The following is a 27,945-nucleotide window of genomic DNA, read 5'->3' as shown; positions in this document are numbered from 1 at the left end:
CCATGTAATATATAACCTACACCTTCACAATAAATCCATGTAATATAACCTACACCTTCACAATAAATCCATGTAATATAACCTACACCTTCACAATAAATCCATGTAATATAACCTACACCTTCACAATAAATCCATGTAATATATAACCTACACCTTCACAATAAATCCATGTAATATATAACCTACACCTTCACAATAAATCCATGTAATATAACCTGCACCTTCACAATAAATCCATGTAATATAACCTGCACCTTCACAATAAATCCATGTAATATAACCTACACCTTCACAATAAATCCATGTAATATATAACCTACACCTTCACAATAAATCCATGTAATATATAACCTACACCTTCACAATAAATCCATGTAATATAACCTGCACCTTCACAATAAATCCATGTAATATAACCTGCACCTTCACAATAAATCCATGTAATATAACCTACACCTTCACAATAAATCCATGTAATATAACCTGCACCTTCACAATAAATCCATGTAATATAGCCTACACCTTCACAATAAATCCATGTAATATAACCTACACCTTCACAATAAATCCATGTAATATAACCTACACCTTCACAATAAATCCATGTAATATAACCTACACCTTCACAATAAATCCATGATTTCTTTTAGACAGGACTAAAGAAACATGATATGACGAAACTGTAGTCTATTTCAGAAGAACAGAACATACTCTGAGTTGTCCTTATGTTGGGTCCTGATCTAACTATGCCAAATGGCTGAGGGCTACACTTGTTCATTTAGCAGACAAGATTTGCTTAGAATTCTGTGGCATTATTTTATAGTATGAAGAATACAATTGAACAGAGCTGAATAAAATAGAAAGGATATTTTCTCCAAACGATTTGAGGGAGTGCGCACATGCGGCTATTCTCTGTTGAGCAGTTAGCAAAGAAATAGGGACTCCTATATGCTAATTTAGAGTTATTCATGTAACTTTAGTTGTTCTATAAACGTTTGGCTATATGTTTTGATTTGTAATACACTAAAGCTGCATGATGCGACTCTAATATTTGAAATAAGTCACTTGAAAGGCATGAGCTCTGCTTTGTTTTTTTGCGCAGGCCGTATACACTTATACACAATCTCTCATTCACAATTTGAGAAGCACTTGATAACGCCTCGCATTTCCTGGTGGCATCCACTTTGTGTGGCCATGAAGCCCCCCAAAACATCCATGCCTTTTTGCACCCCTTCTCCCTAAATGCTGGCCGCTCTGAAGCACCTCTCATCTCACTCACATGGCTCTCCATCACTTGATTGGGTCTTTCCTACAGGCTACAAGTGAAGACAGACACATCGTGGACGCAAATGCTCGCGTCCTTTTCCAATTCCACATTTACTTTTCGTCAGCCAACAAGAGGAGTAGACCTAATGAAAAAACAAGCACTAGCCTATGTCGTTCTACTATCCCCCTAGAACAAAAGTTGACCGATTCTATTCTGTGCGAGAAATACATATTCCAAACAGTCTGGGACAGTTGTCGGATGCGATAAATCCCAAATTAATACAACCACTACCATCAAAACACTTTTTGTCTTTACGCACTGAGACTGACGCAACAGATCAGAGCGTTTAGCTTAAAATGTTGATAAACTGTTAAGCTATTTCTTCACATTATAAGTGCAGCAATGCCATTAGTGGAAAACGCCATTATCAAAAGTGACCACAAATTTGATTATGCATGTAATGCTTTTATTATAAAGGTGCATTTTTATGATAAATATTATGTTCCCCAAATTTGAAACTCACGCGCTGACAGTTAGGCTCCACACCCGTTGTAAAGTGGATTCATGTGCTTCATTTTAAATGAAGCTATTTGGCCACTATATTGTGATTACAAACCTTATGCAAACATATAGGCTTATGGGCTAGGCTACATGAGGTGTGTGACTATGATTAGAAAAAGTTCAAAACAAAAAAAGGCATTGTTTCTTACCTTATGCTGGGCATAATTCACAAGTGATAATATATAACTCACAAGTGTTCGGCTAATATTGTCACCCATCAGACTATTCTTGATTTAATCTCGTCTTTACATATACTAAATAATATATTTGTGAAATGCGTTTTTTTTTTTCAATTTAAAATGGACCATTATCATGCATCTGATTCAAAACAGAGGCAGGGGAAAAATACCTGTCATGTCTGACTTAAATAGTGAATGGAGGACGCTTTTCCCGTGGTTCATTTTCATGCCAACCAGGAAGGCTATACTCCTGTTGTAAATATAAGCAATGTGCTTAATATTAGGAAGGTTGAAAAATAAATATAGTAGGCCTAGCCTCTAGAAAGCTGATGGGATCCTCCTCTTTTTTTAATAGAGGCCACCATTCTGTTTTCTTGCGCAATTGCATAGCCTATAGAAATGTTATGCAGCATGAGCTCATGAAGTGCTTGATTAGATTTTCCATTACATTTGCATTGATGTCAGAGTGATTAGAGGGACAATAAAGCACTGAGTACCAGTCACTTAGCACGTTTGGGAGGCTACTAACGACCATCAGCAGCATCAGAGCATGGAGAAGCCTAATTACCGTGACTAAACCGTCACGTGGAATTTGACTGCCTTCATGACTCGTGACCGTCGGTGTGGCAGTAACACGGTCACCGCAACAGCCCTAGTCACCACCTGATTGACCGAATAAAAACATCACAACACCTCTGAAGTTCATTGTTTTCTATTCTAGTAGATATATAATTGTTTTCTATTGCATTCTATTCTACCGTGAGTGACATTGGCTATTACACCGACAGATGAGGAAATGCTTTATTCACATATCCTCCGTCACTGAGAAACAGAATGAGAAGGATGTGTGTCTGTGTGTGTGTGTGTGTGTGTGTGTGTAAGTGTGTGTGTTACCTTGTTGTCAGTGGCTGTGATCATGTTGACATAGTTGCTGATCAGCTTGAAGGTGAACCCTCGGTCCATGAGGGTGAAGCAACGCTGGAGGGAGGGAGGGATGGATGGAGGGAAAGGAGGGGGGAGGGAGATAAGGAGGAGAGGAAGGAGGTAAGGAAAGAGGGAGTGATGGATGGAGGGAGGGAGGTCAGCATTAGTTAATAAAGAACATGAAAGAGAGAGCCCATTTCATAATTTCACAACACAGTTAAAAACATGCTCTGGAACTCTGGCGACTACTAAGTATCTTTTAAACTTCCCGTTTTAGGATGGATGTGTCAATGTGTAGTTCATACATGCGTAATCTACTCCTCTGTAAACTGGTCATCTCTGTATACCCATCGCAAGACCCACTGATTGATGCTTATTTATAAAACCCCCTTAGGCCTCACTCCTCCCTATCTGAGATACCTACTGCAGCCCTCATCCTCCACATACAACACCCGTTCTGCCAGTCCCATTCTATTAAAGGTCCCCAAAGCACACACATCCCTGGGTCGCTCCTCTTTTCAGTTCGCTGCAGCTAGCGACTGGAACAAGCTGCAACAAACACTCAAACGGGACAGTTTTATCTTCACCTCTCCATTCAAAGACTGTGGCTGCTTCACCGTGATGTATTGTTGTCTACCTTCTTGCCTTTGTGTTGTTGTTTGTGCCAAGTAATGTTTGTACCATGTTGTGTTGCTACCATGTTGTTGTCATGTGGTGTTGCTGCCATGCTATGTTGTTTTTTTTACGTCTCTCTTTATGTAGTGTTGTGGTGTCTCTCTTTGTTGTTCCTATAGTTTTATTTCTCATCCCAGCCCCCGTCGCCGCAGGAGGCCTTTTTGTCTTCCGGTAGGCCGTCATTGTAAATAAGAATGAGAGAATTCAAGCTCGTGAGTTTCAGCCCTCGCATTTGAGTGACATCTAGCAAAAGGCACATCATGCCCACAGAGCAGAGTGAGAGAGCGAGAGTGCAATGAAGGGGTGCACATATATGCACAATATGTGACGTAGTATGCAATTTCCGGGGAGACCACTTTTGGCTCATGAGTGCTACTTTCAGAAATACTGTCTAAAAAGGATACAAAAGTACCGGAGAACCTCTTTAAGGAAATCAGTATCTAACAATAATTAGCAGTGGAAGCCATTTTCATTTACAGTTAGCTTAATTGCATTCAACTCGGCTTCCGTATCATTAGTCAGGGAATAGAAATGCATTAGCCTCGGCGGCTTTTGAGCCTGATTTCGACAAGCGCTAAAGACAGCTCCCCAAACATGTAATGTGTGTGTGATGCCCACCTTGACAAAGGCTGCCACGGCCAGGTTGGCACTGCGGGTCTCCTCTGCCAGCTCTTTGTTCTTCCAGAAGATGTGGTCGGACACGGTCATGACTAGGCTCTCCAGACGACTCAGGTAGGTTGAAGGGAACCTCTGTGGTCGAGGGAGCTGAGGCCACACATAATATGGAACTTAACAGATTGTATTCGTTGCCCTTGCAACACCAAGGTCGTAGGTTCAATTCCAGCAGGGATCACATATACATACTAACAGCACTGAATGGAACAGTGGGACATAGGACAGATGCAGGCCCAATACAAGGTCGGAAAGTAGGCCGCAGGGAATCTGAATATGTCTGACTTCAGTACTAACTAAGTGTTTTCCACACTGCATGTATTATAGTGTATTGTGTTTGTGTATTTGTATGTGGTCTTTCCAAAATGAATTTCCCTGTAAAAGGACAATACATTATATTGTATTATTCTGTAAGTTGCTTTGATAAGTGTCTGGTAAGTGGCATATACACACCGGACAGTTTATTAGGTACACCACCCCGTTCACAAAAATGGATTGCTCTTAACAGAGTGATTCACTTGGCCACGGTTTGCCATATAAAGCAGCCATCAAGGCATTCAGTTACTGTTCGAATGAACGTTAGAATGGGCAAAACAAGTGACCTAAGCGACTTCGAGCGTTGGCACGACCGTCTGTGCGGGGCACACCGGATCCAATATCACAGAAACGGCCACACTGATGGGCTTTTCCCGCACGACAGCACTCAAGGACTTTAAAGTACTTTTCGAGCACTCATATTTCATTTTCAAGGACCATCAATTTGTAATAGTTCATATTATTATTTTGCAATAGTTGCCAACAGATGGCATTATATCGCCACAACCTCATGCAAAAAAACGGAGTATTCGCCATTGGCTTACAAGTTCCAAATCAAATCAAACGTTATTGGTCATACACACATAGTTAGCAGATGTTATTGCGAGTGTAGCGAAATGCTTGTAAATAATAATACGTTGTTTCACTCCGTATTTACTATATATACACATGAGTGTTAAGTCAGTGCTTATGATTTTGCAATTTGAGTAGTGATGAGCAGAGTTTTGGGACATGCCTACTGGTGAACACACATTTTCTATTCGCATGACCACACAATTCCATCTCAATGACTGTTTGTTGGGGAATTCGGGGATTCTGCTACTTAATAGCCGGCACCTTTAGCGTCGCCGGTCGGGAGAAGGGCGGGTGGGCTGGGTGAGGAAACTGCATGTTAACGGCCAACAGAATGGCAGGAGCATGGCTTGATAAAGTGGAATATCGCGGGCGCCCCCGTGAATGAGGCGATTTGCAAAAAAAAAGCTCTGGAGGTTGTTGCAGAGAAAAAGTCTACATAATGTAGAACTGGTGCCAGCGCAGGATACAGCGTTGCGTCTTTCCTCCTTCATGTTGCTCTTCAGGGCCGATTCACCCACGCTCGCAATGTCAAAGTCTGACGCATGTTTTGCACCTTACACAGTGTGGGTTGGTTGTGTCCAGTGTCATAGTGGTTTAAAAAAAAAGTGGTTAAACTACACTGAATAAAAATATAACATGCAACATGTAAAGTTGACGGTCGTTTTGTTTCATGAGCTGAAATATAAGATCTCAGAAAAGTTCCATACCCACAAAAGGCAGGATTTAATCGACATTTCCTCTGCATTTTTAGCTATCGATGTGACATTTGGCAACGCCTAAACAGTCCGTCTAGGGTTTACAGAGAAAATTCAGTCAGTGGGAGTCTTGTGCCAACCCTGTGTCTAGGGTTTACAGAGAACATTCAGTCAGTGGGAGTCTTGTGCCAACCCTGTGTCTAGGGTTTACAGAGAACATTCAGTCAGTGGGAGTCTTGTGCCAATCCTGTGTCTAGGGTTTACAGAGAACATTCAGTCAGTGGGAGTCTTGTGCCAACCCTGTGTCTAGGGTTTACAGAGAACATTCAGTCAGTGGGAGTCTTGTGCCAACCCTGTGTCTAGGGTTTAAACAGCTCGTTGATGGAGAGATCGAAGGAGAATGCCAAGAATAGTGCAAACTAACAGGCGGGCCACAGACAGACAAATCACAGCGCACTACAACAGTGGGTTACAGAACGGCATCTCGGAACGCACATTTGTCCAGCCTTGTCATGGATGGGTTAATGCAGCAGTCGACCACACCGGGTTCCACTGCTATCAGCTAAAACGAGAAGAAACGAGCGATTCTCCAGTTGACACACGATCACCAACACTGGACCATTGAGGAGGTGAAAAACATTGCCTGGAACATGACAGGGAGTTCAGTTTACTTGATTGGGCTGTGGAATCCCCAGAACTCAACCCAAAAGCGCATCTTTGGGATGGGATGGAATGGGCTGCATGGACCAAAATCCCTGTGGAATTCTTCCGACACCATGTAGAATGCCCCGAAGAATTCAGACTGTTCTAAAGGCAAAGAGGTGTCCGACTCAGTACTCGATGGGTGTACCTAATAAACTGGCCGGCGGGTGTATAATATAATCATTAGATATACTCTTTGAGTGATGAGGTTTGAGAACGTGATGGTCTCTTTGCGCGAGTTAAATACAACAGGGACAATGACACTAAAATGTCAAAATGTATTCCTCAGTGTGACGAAGACAGAATTCGTCTCATGTAGTGTTCATGGGTATGCTAATCTGTCACCTCCCCTCGCACAGGGAGTGTATATGTACATATATAACAACTTCATATCTTGTGTTTCTATACCTTGACATTGTCGGAGTCCACTAGATGCTGGGCCATGGACTTGACAATGAGCTCGAAGAAGAACCAGGAAAACTGCAGCAGACAGGGGTAAAGGTTAAACAGGGGTCAGATCATCCGGGTTATGTTCAGTTAAGCACTCAGGGTCACACTCAACAGCACATTCAGATAGATATATATCACGTAGAGCAGATATGTACGATAAGGAATCCTAGCATGGCTATGTGTGACATTTCTAAGTATGTCTTTACTTGGATAGTCCCAAATAGGTTTGTAGATGTTCAGTAGACTGTCAACAACATTTCAACTACATTTCAATGAACTATCCACTAACCTTAACGCTAGGCCTAACCATTAATCCTTACTCTGACCTTAAACCCAACCGTAACCCTGTTAACAGAGATGCAGCTGACAGTTTGTTGACAGTGTGAGCATCTGTCGATCAGGGGACTATCCACCCAAATGACATCCTATTCCCTATATAGTGCACTATTTTTTTTTTAACCAGAGCCCTGATGTTCCTATAAAGGGAATAGGGTGTCATTTGGGACTGGGCGTGACGTCCCTCTAGGCTCACCCTGAGGATGTTCCTGATGGCCAGCTGCTCGTTGCTCTTCAGGTCCGAGGACATGCCCTTGGCCAGCTCCTCGTGGACCGTCCGGAAGCCATGCGACTCCGCCTTGAACACAAACTGACCAAACGCAGTGGAGAGAACAAGGTCAATGAGACAGACGGACATAAGAGGCAGTAAGACAAACACACTGTACCGACACTTTTGCTCTCTCACTTTCTGTACATGCAATTAGTAGCATCAAGGGAACCAAACATGCAATATGCTTGGCTCTGCATTGAATTAAACCTACATAAAAACAAAACAACGCCGATTAAGGTTGATGTAATCAGAGTTGAGGAAGAAGAATAAGCTGAGTCTGACAAAATTTGTAATAAATTATGCATCAAAAAAATCTTGATCTAATGTAGTTTTCCTTGGCACATGAAATGCATTGGGGTACGTGCTTCTGTACCGTATCTATAAATCTATGTGATTATTTTGGCACTCAATCTATTTTTCTCTTTTTGTGCGAAATGTTCCACCCACACTGTACGTGTATGGCACACACACACCTCATTACCACAGACGTCACCCAATAGAGTTCATTCATTAACAATGGTAACCACACGTACGCGCACCCACACATATTGCAACGATGAACGCACACGTGCATATGCAACGTGCACAAACACACACCTGCTACACGCACACAGACACACACATCTGGTATCCAGCCACACACACCCGCACGGCGAGAAAGCACTGGTCGAAAATTGCCTGCTGCTAGCCCCACGAGCAGCATGCCAATCAGTTGCCATAGCAACACCAGTTCCATTACAGTGGCCCTCCCATTCTTTCCTCCCCTCTTCTCCTTCCACCCTCCCTCCATTTCTCTTTCTGTCTCTCTGCCCCTCTTAAAGATCAATTGTAGGATTCTCATTTTCTTTCTACAAGACATGAAAAATCTCATGGTAAGCTGGTTCTATTCTCCATTTCCCTTACTCACTTTCTGTCTCTTCCTCTGCCTCTCACTCTCTTCTTAACAAGCACGCCTTGCATTCTTATTGAAAAGGCTCGGTGTCCTTGTTTGCCTTCCACCAGACACCCCCCTTCTCTCTTCCCCACAGCCATGCTTGTCTGTGTGTGAGCTGAGAGCCGTGTGTGTGGCAGACTCTCTCTCGTCTCTCTGTATCCACAGTGTTCTGGGCACATTGCCCTAGACCCTCAGCCACACTCCTGCACTCACCACACCCCCTCCGTAGCCCACACACACACACGTGTGAATGCGCACAAACGCACGCACACACACACACACACGCACACACACACACACACACACACACACACACACACACACACACACACACACACACACACACACACACACACACACACACACACACACACACACACACACACACACACACACACACACACACACACAAAGCCCCCTTCTCTCCCTTCACTAATGAAGCTGTCTGTGAGTTATTCTCCTCCCCCTTTGCTCTCATTAGCTCTCCTCACCTCACCTCTCTTCTTCTCCCCTCATCTCCTTTCCCCTCCTCTCCACTCAGCCCAACCCCTCTCCTCTACCCTATGACACCACCTGGCTAAACTGCAGAAAAACGGCTCTTCCTGCAAGACAGGGCTAACATCCTAAATTAAATGAGTACCATACCTTTATGTAGGAGTGCAGATAGTGGTCAAGTTTTTCTTCATGGCACTTGGCAACAATGTGGACCAGCACCCTGATGAAACACAAGGTGGTCACTCAGTCATCATCATTGTCTGGCAACATTAATAGTTGGCAATGTGAATTCTGGCAACATGTATTCCTGCATGATCCGGTGGCAGTGAGAGTGGAGTCCGTGGCCTGCAGTGCCTCATCCTACCTGGTGGTGGTGGTGGTGACTTCGTCGTTGTCGTTCTGGGTGAGGACCTTGAACAGCTGGTTGAAGAGCACAGGCAGGAAGCGAATTATCACTGGAATCTTCTCAATGCTTAGTAAGCCCTGTGGGAGAGAGAGAGAGGTAGTCAGAGACAGAGCGAGGATAGAGAGAGAGAAAGAGAGAGAGGTAGTCAGAGACAGAGCGAGGATAGAGAGAGAGAAAGAGACCGAGAGAGACAGAGAGAGACAGAGAGAGAGAGAGAGAGAGAGAGAGAGAGAGAGAGAGAGAGAGAGGAAAGACAGTCAGCGAGAAGGGGTGTATAGTATGGGAAGGGGTGTATAGTATGGGAAGGGGTGTATAGTATGGGAAGGGGTGTATAGTATGGGAAGGGGTGTATAGTATGGGAAGGGGTGTATAGTATGGGAAGGGGTGTATAGTATGGGAAGGGGTGTATAGTATGGGAAGGGGTGTATAGTATGGGAAGGGGTGTATAGTATGGGAAGGGGTGTATAGTATGGGAAGGGGTGTATAGTATGGGAAGGGGTGTATAGTATGGGAAGGGGTGTATAGTATGGGAAGGGGTGTATAGTATGGGAAGGGGTGTAGTATGGGAAGGGGTGTATAGTATGGGAAGGGGTGTATAGTATGGGAAGGGAAGGGGTGTATAGTATGGGAAGGGGTGTATAGTATGGGAAGGGGTGTATAGTATGGGAAGGGGTGTATAGTATGGGAAGGGGTGTATAGTATGGGAAGGGGTATAGTATAGTATGGGAAGGGGTGTATAGTATGGGAAGGGTGTATAGTATGGGAAGGGGTGTATAGTATGGGAAGGGAAGGGGTGTATAGTATGGGAAGGGGTGTATAGTATGGGAAGGGGTGTATAGTATGGGAAGGGGTGTATAGTATGGGAAGGGGTGTATAGTATGGGAAGGGGTGTGTATAGTATGGGAAGGGGTGTATAGTATGGGAAGGGGTGTATAGTATGGGAAGGGGTGTATAGTATGGGAAGGGGTGTATAGTATGGGAGTGAAATGCAGAACGGAAAGATGTGAAGTCATCTCTCTATCCTCCCTCCCTCCCTTCGTTTCTCCAGACCTTTAGGCAGTTGAGGAAGTTTGAGGTAGGTGATTGGGAGAGGTCCGTGTCTCGTTTTTGGCACTGTTGGAAGAAGCGGTTCAGGTGGGGGTCCTGGCAATCAAGGAGAGAAGACACAGTCACAACCAGAACCACCATCACTGAGTGATAGACTGTGCACAGGAGATAAGGACTAAATCCAGTAGCAAACTGAATTTGCATCCCAAAAGGCATCTTATTCCCTACATAGTGCACTAGTTTTGACCAGAGCCCTATGGACAAAAGTAGTGCACAAGATAGGGAATAGGTTGCCATTTGGGGCGCAATCCTAAAAGTCACAATGGGATAACAAGGATTGACTTGCTGGAGTTGAAACCCATTAAAGGTTGGTTAAATAAGATTTGTATTTTATGTTTTACTTGTGGTGGTTTCATGGAGTGGCAGGGTAAGTCCAGACTCTTACCTGAGTATAGACTGTGGAGAGGACGTTGGTGGAGACCTTGAATATGGGCTTACCTCCGTCCACCCACTTCAGATCTGAGCCGTTCTGGAGGGGAGAGAGGGAGGAAGGGTCCCTGAGCACCAAGGAGATCCATGCTTTCTTAACACTTTACTGTTTTTTGTTCCATTTGGTGTGCTCACTTCATATTTTTTTCTCTCTCCCCCGCTCTCTCTCCCCCGCTCTCTCTCCCCCGCTCTCTCACTCTCCATTCACAATTCAAATTCAAAATGTTTTTTTTTTTTTTATTGGCATGACAAAACTTTTGTATTGCAAAAGCAACAATGCTTTCTCTATCAATTCCTGCATCTCCTTCCATCCAAATATTTTATTTCTACTTTCCCCCCTATTTTCTCTCTTCTCTCCTTCCTTCCTTCCTTCCTTCCTTCCTTCCTTCCTTCCTTCCTTCCTTCCTTCCTTCCTTCCTTCCTTCCTTCCTTCCTTCCTTCCTTCCCTTCCTTCCTTCCTTCCTTCCTTCCTTCCTCCCTCCCTCCCTCCCTCCCTCCCTCCCTCCCTCCCTCCCTCCCTCCCTCCCTACCTTAGTCGATCCAGGTTCTTTGACGAGCAGGTATCCAGAGGGCAGGCTACAGGCCACAGGGATGTTGAAATCCTGTGAGGCCAGGCGACCCTCTCTGAGCAGAGGCAGCCACGAGTAGCCCACTGCAGTCACACACACACACAGTGCACAGGGCGTACACACACACACACACACACACACACACACACACACACACACACACACACACACACACACACACACACACACACACACACACACACACACACACACACACACACACACACACACACACACACACACACACACACACACACACACACACAAGAGAAAGAACACATGGGAAAACACTATACTGTATGTAATGTGTAAATCAATCAATGAAATGTATTAATAAAGCCCTTGTTATATCAGCAGTTGTCACAAAGTCTTCTTACAGCAAGCTCAAGCAGAAGCAAGAGCACAGTAGCATTGGCCTGTAGACGTAGCATGCACCATCACACTCCAGAATCCAATAACACATACACAACAGTATCGAGGCGATGTTGCTGCACAGTGATAAGCTAACACCAACGAGCTACCATCCAATCCATTGACAAACTTCCCTCAAAGACATAAGCACTGGGATAGCAGCATCATATTGTGGTGGTGCTTTGCTGCAGGAGGGACTTGTGCACTTCACAAAATAGATGGCATTATGAGGCAGGAAAATTATGTGGATATATTGAAGCAACATCTCAAGGGAGGAGGTCAGAGACCTGACCGGGTGGTGACAGAATAACAACCTATCCCTCAACGTAACCAAGACCAAGTAGATGATTGTGGTCTACAGGCAAAGGAGCACCGAGCACATCCCCATTCTCATCAACGGGACTGTAGTGGAGCAGGTTGAGAGCTTCAAATTCCTTGGTGTCCACATCAACAACGAACTAGAATGGTCCAAACACCAAGACAGTTGTGAAGAGGGCACGACAAAGCCTATTCCTCCTCACGAAATTATTCCTCTTTAAGGAATACCTAGGATAGGATAAAGTAATCCTTCTCACCCCCCCCCCCCTTAAAAGATTTAGATGCACTATTGTAAAGTGGCTGTTCCACTGGATGTCATAAGGTGAATGCACCAATTTGTAAGTCGCTCTGGATAAGAGCGTCTGCTAAATGACTTAAATGTAAAAAATGTAAATGTAATATATACCATCTAACAGATGCTTTCATCCATACATTTTTGGACTGCGAGCCCGAAGCGGGAACCAAACCCATTACCCTGCCGTAGCAAACACCATGCTCTACCAACTGAGCCACACAGGGTCACAGCATTTCTCCTTTCTCCCTACCTGGGGTCTCCAGGGCCTCCTTCTTCTTGGAGTTGGTCTTGGTGTTGATGTCACAGGTCACATGGTAGAAGGAGAAGAGTAGATGGTGCTTCTCGTGGAGCTGGGTGGGCAACTCAATCTTCACCTGAGAAACAGAGGATGACACAAAGGACCACGTAAGAAACAGGCAAAAAAAACTGAAAATCACACATTATTTAAAGTGCATTTAACAAACGCCTCAATATAATACTTTTTTTATAATATACAGTGTACCAGTCAAATATTCTGACACACATATTCATGAAAGGGTTTTTCTTTATTTTGACTATTTTCTTCATTGTAGAATAATAGTGAAGACATCAACACTATGAAATAACACATATGGAATCATGTAGTAACCAAAAAAGTGTTAATCAAATAAAAAATATTTTATATTTAAGATTCTTCAAAGTAGCCACCCTTTGTCTTGATGACAGCTTTGCACGTGCTTGGCATTCTCTCAACCAGCTTCACCTGGAATGCTTCACCTGGAACGGTTTGAAGTAGTTCCTACATATGCTGAGCACTTGTTGGCTGCTTTTCCTTCACTCTGTGGTCCAACTCAGACCAAACCATCTCAACTGGGTTGAGGTTGGATGATCGTGGAAGCCAGGTCATCTGATGCAGCACTCCATCACTCTCCTTCTTGGTCAAGTAGCACTTACACAGCCTGGAGGTGTGTTGGGTCACTGTCCTGTTAAAAACAAATGATAGTCCCACTAAGCGCAAACCAGTTGGGATGGCGTATCGCTGCAGAATGATGTGGTAGCCATGCTGGTTAAGTGTGCCTTGAATTCTAGATAAATCACTGACAGTGTCACCAGAAAAGCACCATCACACCTCCTCCTTGTTTCACGGTGGGAACCACATATGCAGAGATCATCTGTTCACCTTCTCTGCGTCTCACAAAGACACAGCGGTTGGAACCAACAATCTCAAATTTGGACTCATCAGACCAAAGGACAAATTTCCACCGGTCTAATTTCCATTGCTCATGTTTCTTGGCCCAAGCAAGTCTCTTATTGTTATTGTTGTCCTTTAGTAGTGGTTTCTTTTCAGCAATTCGACCATGAAGGCCTGATTCACGCAGTCTCCTCTGAACAGTTGATGTTGAGATGTGTCTGTTACTTGAACTCCGTGAAGCATTTATTTGGGCTGCAATTTCTGAGGCTGGTAACTCGAATGAACTTATCCTCTGCAGCAGAGGTAACTCTGGGTCTTCCATTCCTGTGGTGGTCCTCATGAGAGCCAGTTTCATCATAGCGCTTGATGTTTTTTTGCGACTGCACTTAAAGAAACTTTCGAAGTGTGTAGTGATGGACTGTCATTTCTCTTTGCTAATTTGGGCTGTTCTTGCCATAATATGGATTTATTCTTTTACCAAATAGAGCTATCTTCTGTATACCACCCCTACCTTGTCACAAGACAACTGATTGTCTCAAACGCATTAAGAAGGAAATAAATTCCACATATTAACAAGGCACACCTATTAATTGAAATGCATTCCAGGTGACTACTTCATGATGCTGGTTGAGAGAATGGCAAGAGTGTGCAATGCTGTCATCAAGGCAAAGGGTGGCTACTTTGAAGAATCACAAATATAAAATATTTGGTTACTACATGATTCCATATGTGTTATTTCATAGTTTTGATGTCTTCACTATTATTCTACAATGTAGAAAATCATATATATATATATATATAAAGAAAAACCCTTGAATGAGTAGGTGTGTCCAAACCTTTGACTGGTACAGTATATATATATATATATTAATTGACACAAGTGGCAGAACTGGTGTCACAGTGGTGAACAATCAACTGAGCCACTAAGTTCTGTGGTGAAGTTTCCCTTGGGTACAGATCTCATATAATCTTCCCCTTCCCCCAATCCTAACCAATAGTGGGGGAAATACAAAACTGACCTAAGATCAGCATCTCGGGGCAACTTTATCCTACACCTGCCACTACACGGTGAGGGCTCTAGCCTGGTATGCACATGTCTGATTGTGCTTCAGCCTCTCAAATTCATGATAATGAGCAGAGTTGGCCTAGGCAAAAACAAAACTGGCGACCAGGCAATTAGAGCCCTGCACATGCCCCTTCCAATCAATCTCTTCCCATTCCACTCCCCCTAGTCATACACCTCTTCAACACACTCATTCCACATTCACCTCATCATAGAAGTCTGGGTTCTGGGAGTGGTGAAGAACCGTCGAACAGGCTGCTGTGGTGAAAACTGGACCCCCAGGCTTGCTGTATATGCACTGAGGCAATAAGTTAAAAAACGAATGAAGAGAAAAGTGACATTTTTCAAAAAATGCACCATGATACTCTAAATGCTATCAATGACAAAGAAGATACTGAGAAGATACTACACCTTCAAAGGTTTGGCAACTTCCTCATCTGAACTCCGAAACTCCACATAGACTGCAAGGTTACGAGCCTGTGAATGAAAATGACGTTGTTAGATTTAATGCGTGTCTGCAAAGAGGTACCATATGTGTACAATGTGACTTGTGTGTCTACTACATGTCATTTCCTTCATATCTAGTACAGTTTTCACAATACCAGTATCACGATACCAGCATATAGGTTTCCTTGCCATCATATTTCTGGGTATATCTAGTATAGATCACAAGTGATGTCTGATAAAGTACGACTAGAATTTATATATAAATGCCTGGATTACTTTAATTTTGGTGAATTTCTTATACAATGGGTTAAAGTTATGTATAAGCAACCCCAGATGTAAAATCGTAAATAATGGTTACTTCTCAGAGATTATTGAGCTTTTAAAAGGAGTAAGACAAGGCTGTCCGTTGTCTCCACATCTATTTATTATGGCCAGTGAAATACTAGCTATTACAATTAGATCCAACAAGAAGGTTAATTAGAAATCCAGGGGAAAAAGACAAAAGTGTTAATGTTTGCTGATGATTCTAGTTTATTCTTAATAAGTCCACAATCTGGATCCCTGCGCCGTCCCATTGAAGATCTTTATCACTTTTCTAGCCTCTATGGATTAAAACTAATTATGACAAGTGTACCATATTACATATTGGATCGTTACCAACAGAATTCTATATATATGGGGCATACAACAATCTCAGCTCTGTAGATTTTGCTGTAAAGAGACAGAATCACTAGATCATTTATTCTGGTATTGCCCCTATGTAGCTTGTTTCTGGTCACAGGTTCAGGAGTGGCTAAAAAATCAACATGCACTTAAAATGAACCTTACAAATAGCAGTTTTGGGCGATTTGGAAAGCCATAGTCAGTCAATAAATAATATAATAATACTGGTAGGAAAGGTTTTCATCTTTAGCTCACAATCTGTGGATAATATATGATTAGAAAGGTTAAATTTTTCTGTAAAACATCACAGCACAATTGAAAAATATATGGTACATGGAAACCAAACAAGGGTGGTCTATGGTGAATAGGTGGGATGGGCTGAGGGTTGGGATTAAAGAGTTTATGTTTGGTAATGTATTATTGTTATGCGACTGCTTTATATAAAAGTACCATGTATATGTAACATGTATATGTAAAATGTATGTATATGTAGAAAAAAAGCTGTAAAAAAACAAAGATATTTATCCTCCTGGTGGAGGGGTTAATAATCAATAATAAAAAATAAAAATAAATAAAAAAGTGGCGTGTGGGTTTGGGTGGTTACGGTACCTTGGCGAAGCTCTTCTGGCTGTCGTATTTGAGGTGTCGGGGGTAGACGTAGACGTGGTTCTTGTAGACGTGGTGTGGCTGGGTGAACTTGGTGGAGTCCTGGACAAACTCCTCCACCTCCACGGTGGCCTGGTGCTGGCTGCAGTCCTCAAAGGGCTTGACAGGCACATAGGATGATGTCACACAGTCTGCAGACAGACAGACAGAGAGAGAGAGAGAGATACATATGTAATACATGTAACACTGATGGCTATCAACAGTAGAGAGAGAGAGAGAGAGGTAGAAAGAGAGATAGAGAGAGAGGAAGACAGGGGTAGAAATAGAGATAGAGAGAGAGAAAATAAGGAGAGAGCGAGAGAGAGAAAAAATAAAGAGAGGTAGATAGAGCGAGAGAGAAGACATTTGTAATACATGTAACACTGACGGCTATTCAATAGTAGAGAGAGAGGGGGGGGGTAGAAAGAGAGATAGAAACGAGAGGTAGAGAGAGAGAGGGAAAGAGAAAATAAAGAGAGAGAGAGAGAGAGAGAGAGAACGAGAAAGGGAGACATGAGGGTTGTCGAAGTGAGAAAGAGAAAAGAGAGAGAAATAGAACATAAAAGTGTTGGACTAACTTGGATGCTCCATAGGGACATAGTCCACTGTGATGTCCAGGTTCCCTGGAATGGTCTGCAGTTTACTGGTCTTCTCAGCCCTGCAAAGACACAGTAAGAGCCAAGGAATGAGTGAGCAATGAGCACCATACATTCTCTAAGACTAGGGCCAGGAGTTTTCCAGGTCAGATTAGGTGGTCATGATAAACTCTGGACCATGGGTTGAACTGACAGTAGTTGGTCTGCATCCCAAATGGCAACCTATTCCCTATATAGTGCACTACTTTCAACTAGAGCCCTATGGGCTCTGGTCAAATGTTGTGCACTAAATAGGGAATAGGCTATTTGGGACGCAATCTTGATGTCTTTTCGGTGCCTAACCTCCTGTATTCAGACACCAGCTTGATGAGATCTTCGGTGGAGATCTTGTTGCTCTCCTGTTTGAAGAGGGGCGAGAAGCGAGACTCCCGGTCCACCGTCCCCTGATTGTCCTTAAACACAGACCTGAGACAGACCGAAAGACAGACAGGCAGAACAGACAGGAACAGGCGAGACAGACAGATGGATGGATGCACAGACAAGTCAGACAGGAAAATAGCTTAGAGTGTAAGATACTTAATCAATTACCTACACCTTTATAGACATCTGTGTGGTGCAGGTTGCTCATTAAAGGAGAAAAGGTCAATAAATGGATACGGAGTGAGTAGGATTACAGAAAACACGGTGTGGCTCAGTGTCCCTCACCTGATGCACCAGGCAAAGGGCATGTGGTACTTCCCCAGTTTACTGCAGAACTGCTTGTTGGATTTCAGCATCTTCTGAACCGTCTTCAAAGGGACAGGAACAGAGAGAGAGATGGAGAGAGAAGGGAGCAGAGTGGGGGAGAGAAAGAGAGAGAGAGTCAGAGAGAAGGAAACGTTTACTTTAAAAAGGGGCAGCATTGTTGACATTCTTGAAGTCTGTCGGTGGGTTTCGGGAAAACACAGAAATGAATGATCCCCGACGTAGATAAATTGGCAAGTCTAAATCAACTCCCGTCTGCTCATCCAGTCAACTTCCCAAACAAAAGGCCAGGATTTGACTCTGTGGAATTCTATGGGGGCGTCTAGGAAAAAAAATGTGGAAAATCTATGAGGAAAAATGTATTTCCAAACCATCTGATTTTCTGTGTGATTAAGGGGAATTTAAATAGAGCTTTACAAGAAACCTGGAAAGACCTGGTAAAGGTTGTGCATACCACTATTTCACTACTAAGGGCCTGGGGAAAACAAACTGCGTTTTACTGTACATTGTTCTACACACTAACTCCCCTCAACTTATGTTCCATAATAGATTGTCCAATAGGTAGAGTTACACAATTCCTGTAATTTCCCCAAATGTCACATTTTTTCCAGGTTGGAGGATTTCCTGCTTATTACCTCCTGATTCCCAGATATTTCTAACCTGGATTTGTAGTTTTTATTGGTTGCAAGTCTAGTAGTATTTCTTTCCTTTTTTAGCTGTTAATAATGTAAGTTTAAGTTTTGTATTATTGTTATTTCATTGGTATTATTACAAATTATTTGCCATATTATTCTTGTTTCTAAGTTGTTGTTTTTTGTGTGTTTTTTTGGACACTTGAAAACGAGATTGTGCATCTCAAGAGATTCCATCCCGCAAAACTTCAATTAAATAAATACATTTCTGGGGAATTTTGGGAAAGTTACCTGAATTTTGCAACCCTACCCATAGGTAATAGACTATAAAGGTGAGGGGTGGTAGTAGAGAATTTAACTGTGATGTAGAGTTGCGTCACCTTGCTGGAGTCTGTGTTTTTGATGTACGGCTCTGTTCCCACGGCGATATTTCCCATCAGCACCTTCTCCACCCTCGCCACTAGAACAATGTCCGTGTGGGGGTTTGTCACAGAGAAGATGGCCTGCGTACACACACCACACACCACACACACACACACGAAAGGAGTAAGTATCTCTCTTTTCTCCCTATGACATTCCCAGTTCTGCCCTATCCCCTCTGTGTGTTGCTGAAACTGATCCTAGATTTGCACCTTTGGGAAACTTCCTCCGGAGCGTTGCTACAGCGTACCTGCTTGGGGAAGCGGAGCCAGTCGTCCAGGTCCAGGCTGAGATGACAGTCTCCGGGTCTGTTCTCTGCAGGGGAGCTCAGGCCATTCTCCTGCCCCGCCCCGGGCCCTCCCGACCCAACTCCACCCAGCATCTGACGCACCGTCTCGTGGTTCAGGTCAACATGGAAGTCGGCCGACACCTTCCTTCCCTCACGCACATCCAGCAGGGCCACAGTCACAAAGAAGGGCTCAATCTGATGGGGATATACTGCATGTGATGAGCACCAGGGATTTACCAAGGTTTTCCAGCACACAGCTTTGACATGCTTGCTATGTTGTTCTACTGCACTTCAAACAATTTGTAGGCAGGTTGATTAGGATTCAAACCTTCTCTTATTCCTACTCCCGTATGCGTTAGCATATGAGTATTGCACCAAGCAAATCATTCAAAAGATGAACACTATTCACTTTTCCAGTGACCACTGCACTCAATAGCTGATCTCGGATCATCCCATCGCAGCACAGTAAACAACAGAGTGAAAAGTGTTTTGACCATTGAGCTCTATCAGTTATGTAATACATGAGCGCGTCTCAATATCTGCGGCGCTGTTAGTTGCAACGTCATCATGCTAAGTCGACCTTTAAAAGCTGCGGAGAACTGTACGTGCGCGCGTGCAAATGAGCGTGAGATGGTGGTGGTGTATTTGTGGTTTTACGGGGGTCTTACATTGGTGACAGGACCAGTCTCGGTCTCATTGATGCAGCCCTGCAGCGTCAGGTTGAGGGATCCACAGGCGATCATCAGCCTCCTCCCCAGCTTCTCCTCGAAGGGACGGATTGGGAGGCCCTCACCCCTAGGGTACTCCTCACGCGGACTCCTCAACACCTGACACAGAACCAGACAGCATCAGAGGGGCACACAATTGGACTATCAGTGGGCAGCGAGCTGAAGTTGAATGTGTTGTGTAAGCACTGGTCTGGACCAGAAGCCTGCAGACACAGAGGCCCTCCTGGGACAGAGATTATCATCCCTGACCTAACAGTGCTTAATTAACAGGTGAATTGTGCAGGACTGTACCACCAACAGTTCTGCACAAGGTGTGTTAACCCCTATAGGGTACCTACAGTGTCAGTGTATTAACCCCTAAACACTACCTACCGGGGTGTCAGGGTCCAGGGAGAACAGGTTGAGCCTCTCTTCTCTTCTGGCCGATCGGACCACCTCCTCAGTTTCAGAGAAATACTGAGAGAGAGAGAAAGAGAGAAGATATCCCCACAAATAAAATACAGAATATACAGAATATGTATTAAAGGAGGACTACAGGAAAAGGAGGACTGAGTACACCCCATTCTCATCGACGGGGCTATAGTGGGGCAGGTTGAGAGCTTCAAGTTCCTTGGCGTCCACATCATCAACAAACTAACATGGTCCAAGCACACAAAGACAGTCGTGAAGAGGGCACGACAAAACCTATTCCCCCTCAGGAGACTGAAAAGATTTGGCATGGTTCCTCAGATACTTAAAAGGTTTTACAGCTGCACCATCGAGAGCATCCTGACGGGTTGCATCACTGCCTGGTATTCTCGGCCTCCGACCGCAAGGCACGACAGAGGGTAGTGCGTACGGCCCAGTACATCACCGGGGCCAAGCTTCCCGCCATTCAGGACCTCTATACCAGGCGGTGTCAGAGGAAGGCCCTAAAAATTGTCAAAGACTCCAGCCACCCTAGTCGTAGACTGTTCTCTCTGCTACCGCACAGCAAACGGTACCGGAGCGCCAAGTCTAGGTCCAAGAGGCTCCTAAATAGCTTCTACCCCCATGCCATAAAACTCCTGAACAGCTAATCAAAAGGCTACCCAGACTATTTGCATTTGCCCCCCCCCACCCCACCCCCCCGGAACGCTGCTGCTACTCTCTGTTATTATCTATGCATAGTCGCTTTAATAACTCTACCTACATGTTCCCCCTGTATATAGCCCCGCTATTGTTATTTACTGCTGCTCTTTAATCATTTGTTATTCTTATCCATTACCGTTTTTTTGTTGGTATTTTCTTTAAACTGGATTGTTGGTTAAGGGCTTGTAAGTAAGCATGTGACAAATCCAATTTGATTTTAAATTAGCATAATACAAGTAGAAGCATTGATATTTTTTTTACGGGTCAAATGACATCTCCACACACCCACCTTGGCCAGCTCAGGGTTGATGCCGTTCTCGGTCACCTCTTCATTCTCAGGTAAACACACGTCGCTTAGAGACAGATCACACACGTCTGGTGGGGAAAGAGACAGACAGTTACAGTCAATATCTCCGGTGAAATTCATGTCTCCTATTCCTGTTGTTAGTATTGGCTCATTTCCTCTGGTCTTCAAATGACAGCTATAGAATGAGAAGGAGACTGCAAGGCTGTTGTCATGGAAGCCGCCATACCTGAGTGTGTTCTGAGAGGGGTAAAGTTGGGGAGGAGGGGGGGAGTAGGGGAGCGCTCTCTCACACTGGCCTTCCCTGGTCTCTAATGGGGCTTACTGTATGTGTTTATCCTTTCACTACCATCCCTCTATTCAGTCAGTGTAGGTCAACCTTTTATGTGGTCCTGTAAAAGAGGCCCCACACAAAGAGAGGGAGGGAAATAGACAGCTGTTTTCTTTCACATAGAGAGAGAGAGAGAGAGAGAGAGGGGAATAGAGAAAGAAAGAGAGACAGAAAGAGAAAGAGCAGGGGGATAGGAGGGACGCCATGTGCGACTGACGTGTTTTCCGTTTGCTCCCGTGGTATTCTTAAAGTTTATGTGAATTTTGCAGCAGAACCGTATTTATTTTCAAATATTAATTTGGTGATCCCTTTCCGTAAAAACCAAGACTACTTTGCTTCCGAATGTCAGCATGTCGACCAAACATAAGGCCAAAAGCATGACGGCCTACAAGACCCGCTCTCATCACCGCCCTCTCCTGAGTCTGAGGACCCGGGGACACACACTTTACCCGGGGGTGCGGCTTGGCCTGGCGGCGCTGAAATGAACATTCTCAAGGCCATCAAACTACTACGCTCTGAGATAGTTGAAATGAAAACACAGGTGGTTGCTACGATTGAGGCCAGAATACAGGTTTCTGATACTTTAAAAGCAGATTTAACCATCCTGCGGAACAAGACTGTGCCAGCAATCACCTTACTCAAAACAACAACTGCGTCACACAATACAACGATTGCAGCACTGGAGACCTACGCTACTAATGTCTCCGACTTAACTACATCCCTGGAGGCTGAAGTTAAACACCTAGCTGCGGATTTGAAAAAGGTGAAGGAGAGCTGTGTGAGTTTAGAGGGATTCTCTCGCCGCAATAATCTGAGACTTGTATCGGTCCCAGAGTCAGCGGAAATGCATCGCGCCACGGATTTCGTTTCAGGGCTGCTGAAGGATGTTCTTGCCTTAGATGAAAAGCCCCTGATTGATCGAGCCCACCGGCCGCTGCGCCCAAAGCCCCGGGATGGGGAGAGGCCCCGTGACATAATTCTTCGAGTGCACTTTTTGTCATGAGAAGATGGAGATCCTCCGACGAGCCCGCAATACCACTCTGAGCTTTCAAGGACAGAGCTTCACCATCTACCAGGACTACTCCCCCACTGTTTCCAGGCAGCGCGCAGCTTTCGGACAGGCCAAACGAGTACTTCGGGACCATCCAAGTGTGAAGTATGGACTGTGATTCCCAGCCGGTTTATGGATATCTCATAAGGGTAAAGACTACACATTTGAATCTCCGGATGAGGCTATGGCTCACATTCAACGTCACATCAAGAAGTCTTGAACATGCTCACAGTTCAGCAACTGTTGCTTGCGAACTGTGGACAGTAATTAACCCACCTGTGGTACAATTATGTTTCGATATAACAGGCTAGTCTTGTATAGTTGGCGAAACTATTCAGGCTTATTTGATGTGATCTAATGTTTTGATCATCTAATGTGCGTGCCTTACTAGCATTCAGTCATTTTAATTTAATTGTATTAAAGTTTTACCTAACTCCTGTGTTTCTAGGCTGTCTCGCTCACCTATTTAGTTTGTTTACACATTGTCTCAGTGACTCAAAATATTTTTGGTTATTTGTTTACTGCATCCGTTTGCATTGACCCAGTAAACAGTAAATGTCTCCCGAGGCTACACGGTTTTTGGGGTCTCACTTTAATTTGAAAAGTTTTGAGCTTCATTCATGCCCAGAAAACGTTCAACGTTGCGCACACGTAGTTTTTTGGTATTGGTTGTAAGCTGTCTCAGCGTCAACTAGACTACTATTATAATTACTATTATTTTTGATTGTCTTACTACGATTTCCTTACTTCAAATTAGATTTTTGGCTGAGAGCCTTTATACATTTTATTTATTTTCTCTCTCAATGCCTGTTATAAGACTGGGAATACAATTATATACATCTACAAGTGGTGCTTTTGTCATTCCGTTTGCACAAGGGATTCGCCTTTTTTTTATTTGAACAAAAAATACATACAGATCTTTATTTTTGCTGCTTGATCCACTAACAAAACGCGACTTTAAAGAGCGGGACTGTGGGTTTAGGTTTAAGACCGCACTCTCACAGACATACTGTGCGAAGAGAACATGTTCTATTTAGGCTTGTACCTCATTTGGGGAGGTATTGTCTGGGATGGGGGGAGGGGGCAGGTTGAATTGTTCAGTTCTAATGTTGTCAGTCTGTCTTTTTAGTTTTTTTTCCTGTACTTTTTCCAAATATTTACCACCGTACATTATTACTCTGAGACAAGTTATTCTGGGGATTTTGGGCGCTCATTGCTTTTCCATTCTATGCCCTAATGACAGGGTTGAATAACGGGAATGCCCAGAGGGGCCGAAATAATGTGATCAAGTACATTTCATGGAACACCAAAGGGGTTAACAACCCGGTGAAGCGTAAGAGGGTGTTGACACACTTAACCTCTTGCTCCTACCTGGCACGCAGGCGTCCCATCTAGACATCTGGAAATGCAAATGCGCTATGCTAAATGCTAATAGCACTCGTTAAAACTCAAACGTTCATTAAAATACACATGCAGGGTATTGAATTAAAGCTACACTCGTTGTGAATCCAGGCAACAAGTCAGATTTTTAAAATGCTTTTCGGCGAAAGCATGAGAAGCTATTATCTGATAGCATGTAACACCCCAAAAGACCCGCAGGGGACGTAAACAAAATAATTAGCATAGTCGGCGCTACACAAAACGCACAAATAAAATATAAAACATTCATTACCTTTGACCATCTTCTTTGTTGGCACTCCTAGAGTCCCATAATCACTATTGGGTCTTTTTTTCTCTCAATTAAATCGGTCCATATATAGCCTAGATATCGATCTATGAAGACTGTGTGATCAACTAAAAAAATAGCGTCTTATAACGTAACGTCATTTTTTTAAATTAAAAAAGTAGACTATAAACTTTCACAAAACACTTCGAAATACTTTTGTAATGCAACTTTAGGTATTAGTAAACGTTAATAAGCGATCAAATTGATCACGAGGCGATGTGTATTCTATAGCTGTACGTCTGGAAATAATGTCCGGGTAAATCTCAACCAAAATATCCGGTCAGAGACCTGAAGAAATGGGCTGTCTCTTCTTCGTTTGACCAAGGAACAAAGCCTAGACAAATGACAAGACTGTTGACATCGTGTGGAAGCTGTAGGAATTGCAATCTCGGCTCCAGGTAATTTGCTTTCCCATAGACAATACATGCAAGTGGCGCATTGATATATTTTCCAATTTTCAGTGATCAGATTTTCCTGCGCCTTCTCGATGAAACGCACTTTCTGTTATAGTCACAGCCGTGATTTAATCAGTTTTGAGTGTTTTCTATCCACACATACTAATCATATGCATATACTATATTCCTGGCATGAGAAGCAGGGCGCTGAAATGTTGCGCGATTTTTAACAGAATGTTCGAAAATGTAGAGGGTTGACTTAAGAGGATAAAGGGTTTGAATGCAAATATTGCATTTCTACAAGAGACTCACTTGAGGACTGGTGAGCATTTTAGGATGCGTAAGGACTGGGTTGGTCAAGTGTTCCACTCGAACGTTCATAGTAAATCAAGAGGTGCTGCTATTCTGGTTGATAAAGCTACTCCCTTTGTAGCTTCTGAGGTTATTGCTGATCCTAAGGGACGATACGTCATAGTAACCGGTGAACTGTTTTCTACCCCTCTTGTTTTGGCTAGTGTTTATGCTCCCAATTGAGTTTAATTTCTTCCTTTCTGTCTGCTATTCCCAATTTAGATTCTCATTTTTTTATTTTAGGGGGGGATTTCAACTGTAAAATGTCCCCATTTCTTGACAAGTCCTCACAAACAAATACAGGCCCATCTAAATGTGCCCTACTTATTCAATCCTTTCTTCAGAAATATGCTATGTTTGAGGCCTGGCGTTTCCTACATCCTACAGATAGACAGTATTCCTTTTATTCTCATGTTCATCAAACATCATACTCCCGGATTGATTACTTCTTTTTGGACAAAAAACTTCTGCCTAACCTTCGGCAGTGTACTTACGAGAGTATTGTTATCTCTGACAATTCACCATTAGTGCTTGAACTAGAGTTTCCCCAGCGACCTCCTATGTGTTATCAATGGCGTCTCAACCCCATTTTACTCTCAGATAAGGAGTTTGTCAATTTCATTTCTTCTGAAATCACCTTATTCCTAGAAACTAATTCAATACCAGGTATGTCCTGCTCTACCATATGGGAGTCTCTCAAAGCATACCTACGTGGCCAAATGATTTCTTATACAGCCAACCAAAACAGAGTTCGCTCCCAGCGACTTCGGGACCTGAGCGAGTCCATAGCCATATTGGATGAGAAATATGCTACGGATCCTTCCTCTGATCTGCATAAAGAGCGCCAACTACTCCAATCTGAATTTGATGAGCTTTCTACTAGGCAAGCTGAACAGTTACTCTTGCGAGCTCGATACAAAGTCTATGAACAAGGCGACAAGGCCAGTAAACCCCTTGCGCATCAGATCCATAAATCTGAGGCCTCACGTTTAATCCCACGAATAAGGACCCCGTCTGGTGTCACCACAGTTATACATAAAGAGATCAATGATCAATTTAAACAATTTTACTCTGAGCTATACACCTCTGAATCCCCTCAAGACCCTTTGCTGATTGACTCCTTCTTTATTGGCTTGAATATGCCTTCAATTGATACAGACTCCCATGACTGTCTAGAAGAAGAATTTACGCTTGAGGAGATTGCAACAGCAGTGTCCGCAATGAAAAGTGGTAAATCACCGGGTCCGGACGGTTTTCCAACCGAATTTTACAGGATGTTTTCTGGTCTGCTTTGCCCATTCTTGTCTCGGCTATTTGCAGAGTGCCTTACTACTTCAAAGCTACCGCCTAGTCTTAATCAGGCTTCAATTTCATTACTACTAAAGAAAAAACAAAGAACCCCTGGAATGTGGATCCTATCGCCCAATCTCGCTTTTAAACACCGCGGATCCAGACAGGGTTGTCCACTCTCCCACGTGCCCTATCTGTTCTTAAAAAGTTTGGATCAATCTCAGGGTACAAGCTGAATCTAGGCAAGAGTGAGCTTTTTCCGGTAAACAAGGCTGCTTTAAAGTGCTCTTTTACAAGTTCTCAGTTTAGGATTGTCCGGGATCAATTCACCTACTTGGGAGTAAACGTGACAAGGAAATATTCAAATTTGTTTCAGGAAAACTTTGTTGCTCTAGCAGACAACTTGAAACAATCTTTTACTTTTTGGAATTCGCTACCCCTTTCTCTTATCGGAAGGATTAATGTCATTAAAATGAATGTGTTGCCCAAATGTTTATATTTATTTCAATGTTTACCCATTTATATTCCAAAATCTTGTTTTATTTCACTGGATCAAACATTCATGCATTTTATTTGGGATGGCAAGGTACCACGGATTGGTAGAAAACATTTACAGAAGCCTAGGTCATTGGGGGGGTTTAGCTCTACCAAATTTTCAGACATACTACTGGGCTGCAAATTTCAGAGCCGTTCCGTACTGGCTGCAGACTGATCCTACTGGCCCTAGACCACTCTAGGTCCAGATGGAGTCTGAATCGTGTAAACCTGCAGCACTTTCCTCTGTGTTGTGCTTGTCTCTCCCAGTGTCCCGAGGCAAAAGGTGTGTCAACCCAATTGTAAAGCATTCTCTTAAAATTTGGAATCAGTTCCATTTAGCCTTTAGCCTCCGAGGCTTTTCTCTATCAGGCCCAATCAATCAGAACATTTTATTTCCTCCATCTTCGAATGATGGGGCTTTTGGCATTTGGCACTCACTAGGCCTCTCCTCGCTAGCCCAATTATTCTTTGATGATACATTTGCCTCTTTTTCTCAGCTGCAGGAAAAGTTCAATCTCCCCCAATCCCACTTTTTCCGCTATCTCCAGACTAGAAACTTTGTCAGAGCTAACACACCTGGATTTCCCAATACGCCTGCGAATACAGCTATAGAGAGCATCTTGGATTTGAACAAGCTTCCTAGGGGTGCAATTTCAGATGTATATGCAATCATTCATGACTTACAGAACCCTTCTTTGGTGCCTTTAAAGACTCGATGGGAAAAGGATTTGGGGGAGGAACTTGGGGAAGACACCTGGGAATCTGTGCTTCACAGGGTGCACTCGTCCTCTTTTAGCACTAGACACAGCCTCATTCAATTCAAGGTGGTTCACCGTATCCACTGGTCGGGGGCCAAACTTGG

General features: G+C 43.6%; 1 protein-coding gene across 10 annotated transcripts in view; it reads right to left on the bottom strand.

Moving 5' to 3' along the window:
* Positions 1-27,945, bottom strand: part of LOC123993121 (dedicator of cytokinesis protein 10-like) — a 185,925-nt gene that overhangs the window by 40,701 nt on the left and 117,279 nt on the right. For all 10 annotated transcript variants that reach the window (XM_046294930.1, XM_046294931.1, XM_046294927.1 and 7 more), the window contains exons 9-29: positions 21,388-21,473; positions 20,361-20,444; positions 19,929-20,087; positions 19,222-19,455; positions 18,932-19,054; positions 17,881-17,963; positions 17,518-17,640; positions 17,158-17,237; positions 16,544-16,731; positions 15,236-15,301; positions 15,030-15,122; positions 12,841-12,964; positions 11,528-11,649; positions 10,954-11,037; positions 10,512-10,604; positions 9,420-9,538; positions 9,206-9,275; positions 7,552-7,665; positions 6,978-7,049; positions 4,228-4,374; positions 2,905-2,988 (exon numbers count right to left, since the gene is read on the bottom strand). In XM_046294930.1, coding sequence (XP_046150886.1) covers positions 2,905-2,988; positions 4,228-4,374; positions 6,978-7,049; positions 7,552-7,665; positions 9,206-9,275; positions 9,420-9,538; positions 10,512-10,604; positions 10,954-11,037; positions 11,528-11,649; positions 12,841-12,964; positions 15,030-15,122; positions 15,236-15,301; positions 16,544-16,731; positions 17,158-17,237; positions 17,518-17,640; positions 17,881-17,963; positions 18,932-19,054; positions 19,222-19,455; positions 19,929-20,087; positions 20,361-20,444; positions 21,388-21,473 — 2,348 coding nt within the window. The remainder of the gene's footprint in view (positions 1-2,904; positions 2,989-4,227; positions 4,375-6,977; positions 7,050-7,551; positions 7,666-9,205; positions 9,276-9,419; positions 9,539-10,511; positions 10,605-10,953; positions 11,038-11,527; positions 11,650-12,840; positions 12,965-15,029; positions 15,123-15,235; positions 15,302-16,543; positions 16,732-17,157; positions 17,238-17,517; positions 17,641-17,880; positions 17,964-18,931; positions 19,055-19,221; positions 19,456-19,928; positions 20,088-20,360; positions 20,445-21,387; positions 21,474-27,945) is intronic.

Source organism: Oncorhynchus gorbuscha, linkage group LG13, assembly GCF_021184085.1.
Source record: "Oncorhynchus gorbuscha isolate QuinsamMale2020 ecotype Even-year linkage group LG13, OgorEven_v1.0, whole genome shotgun sequence".
Taxonomy (NCBI): Eukaryota; Metazoa; Chordata; class Actinopteri; order Salmoniformes; family Salmonidae; genus Oncorhynchus; species Oncorhynchus gorbuscha.
The sequence above is the reverse complement of the archived record's forward strand: the minus strand, read 5'-3'. Positions and strand labels throughout refer to the sequence as shown.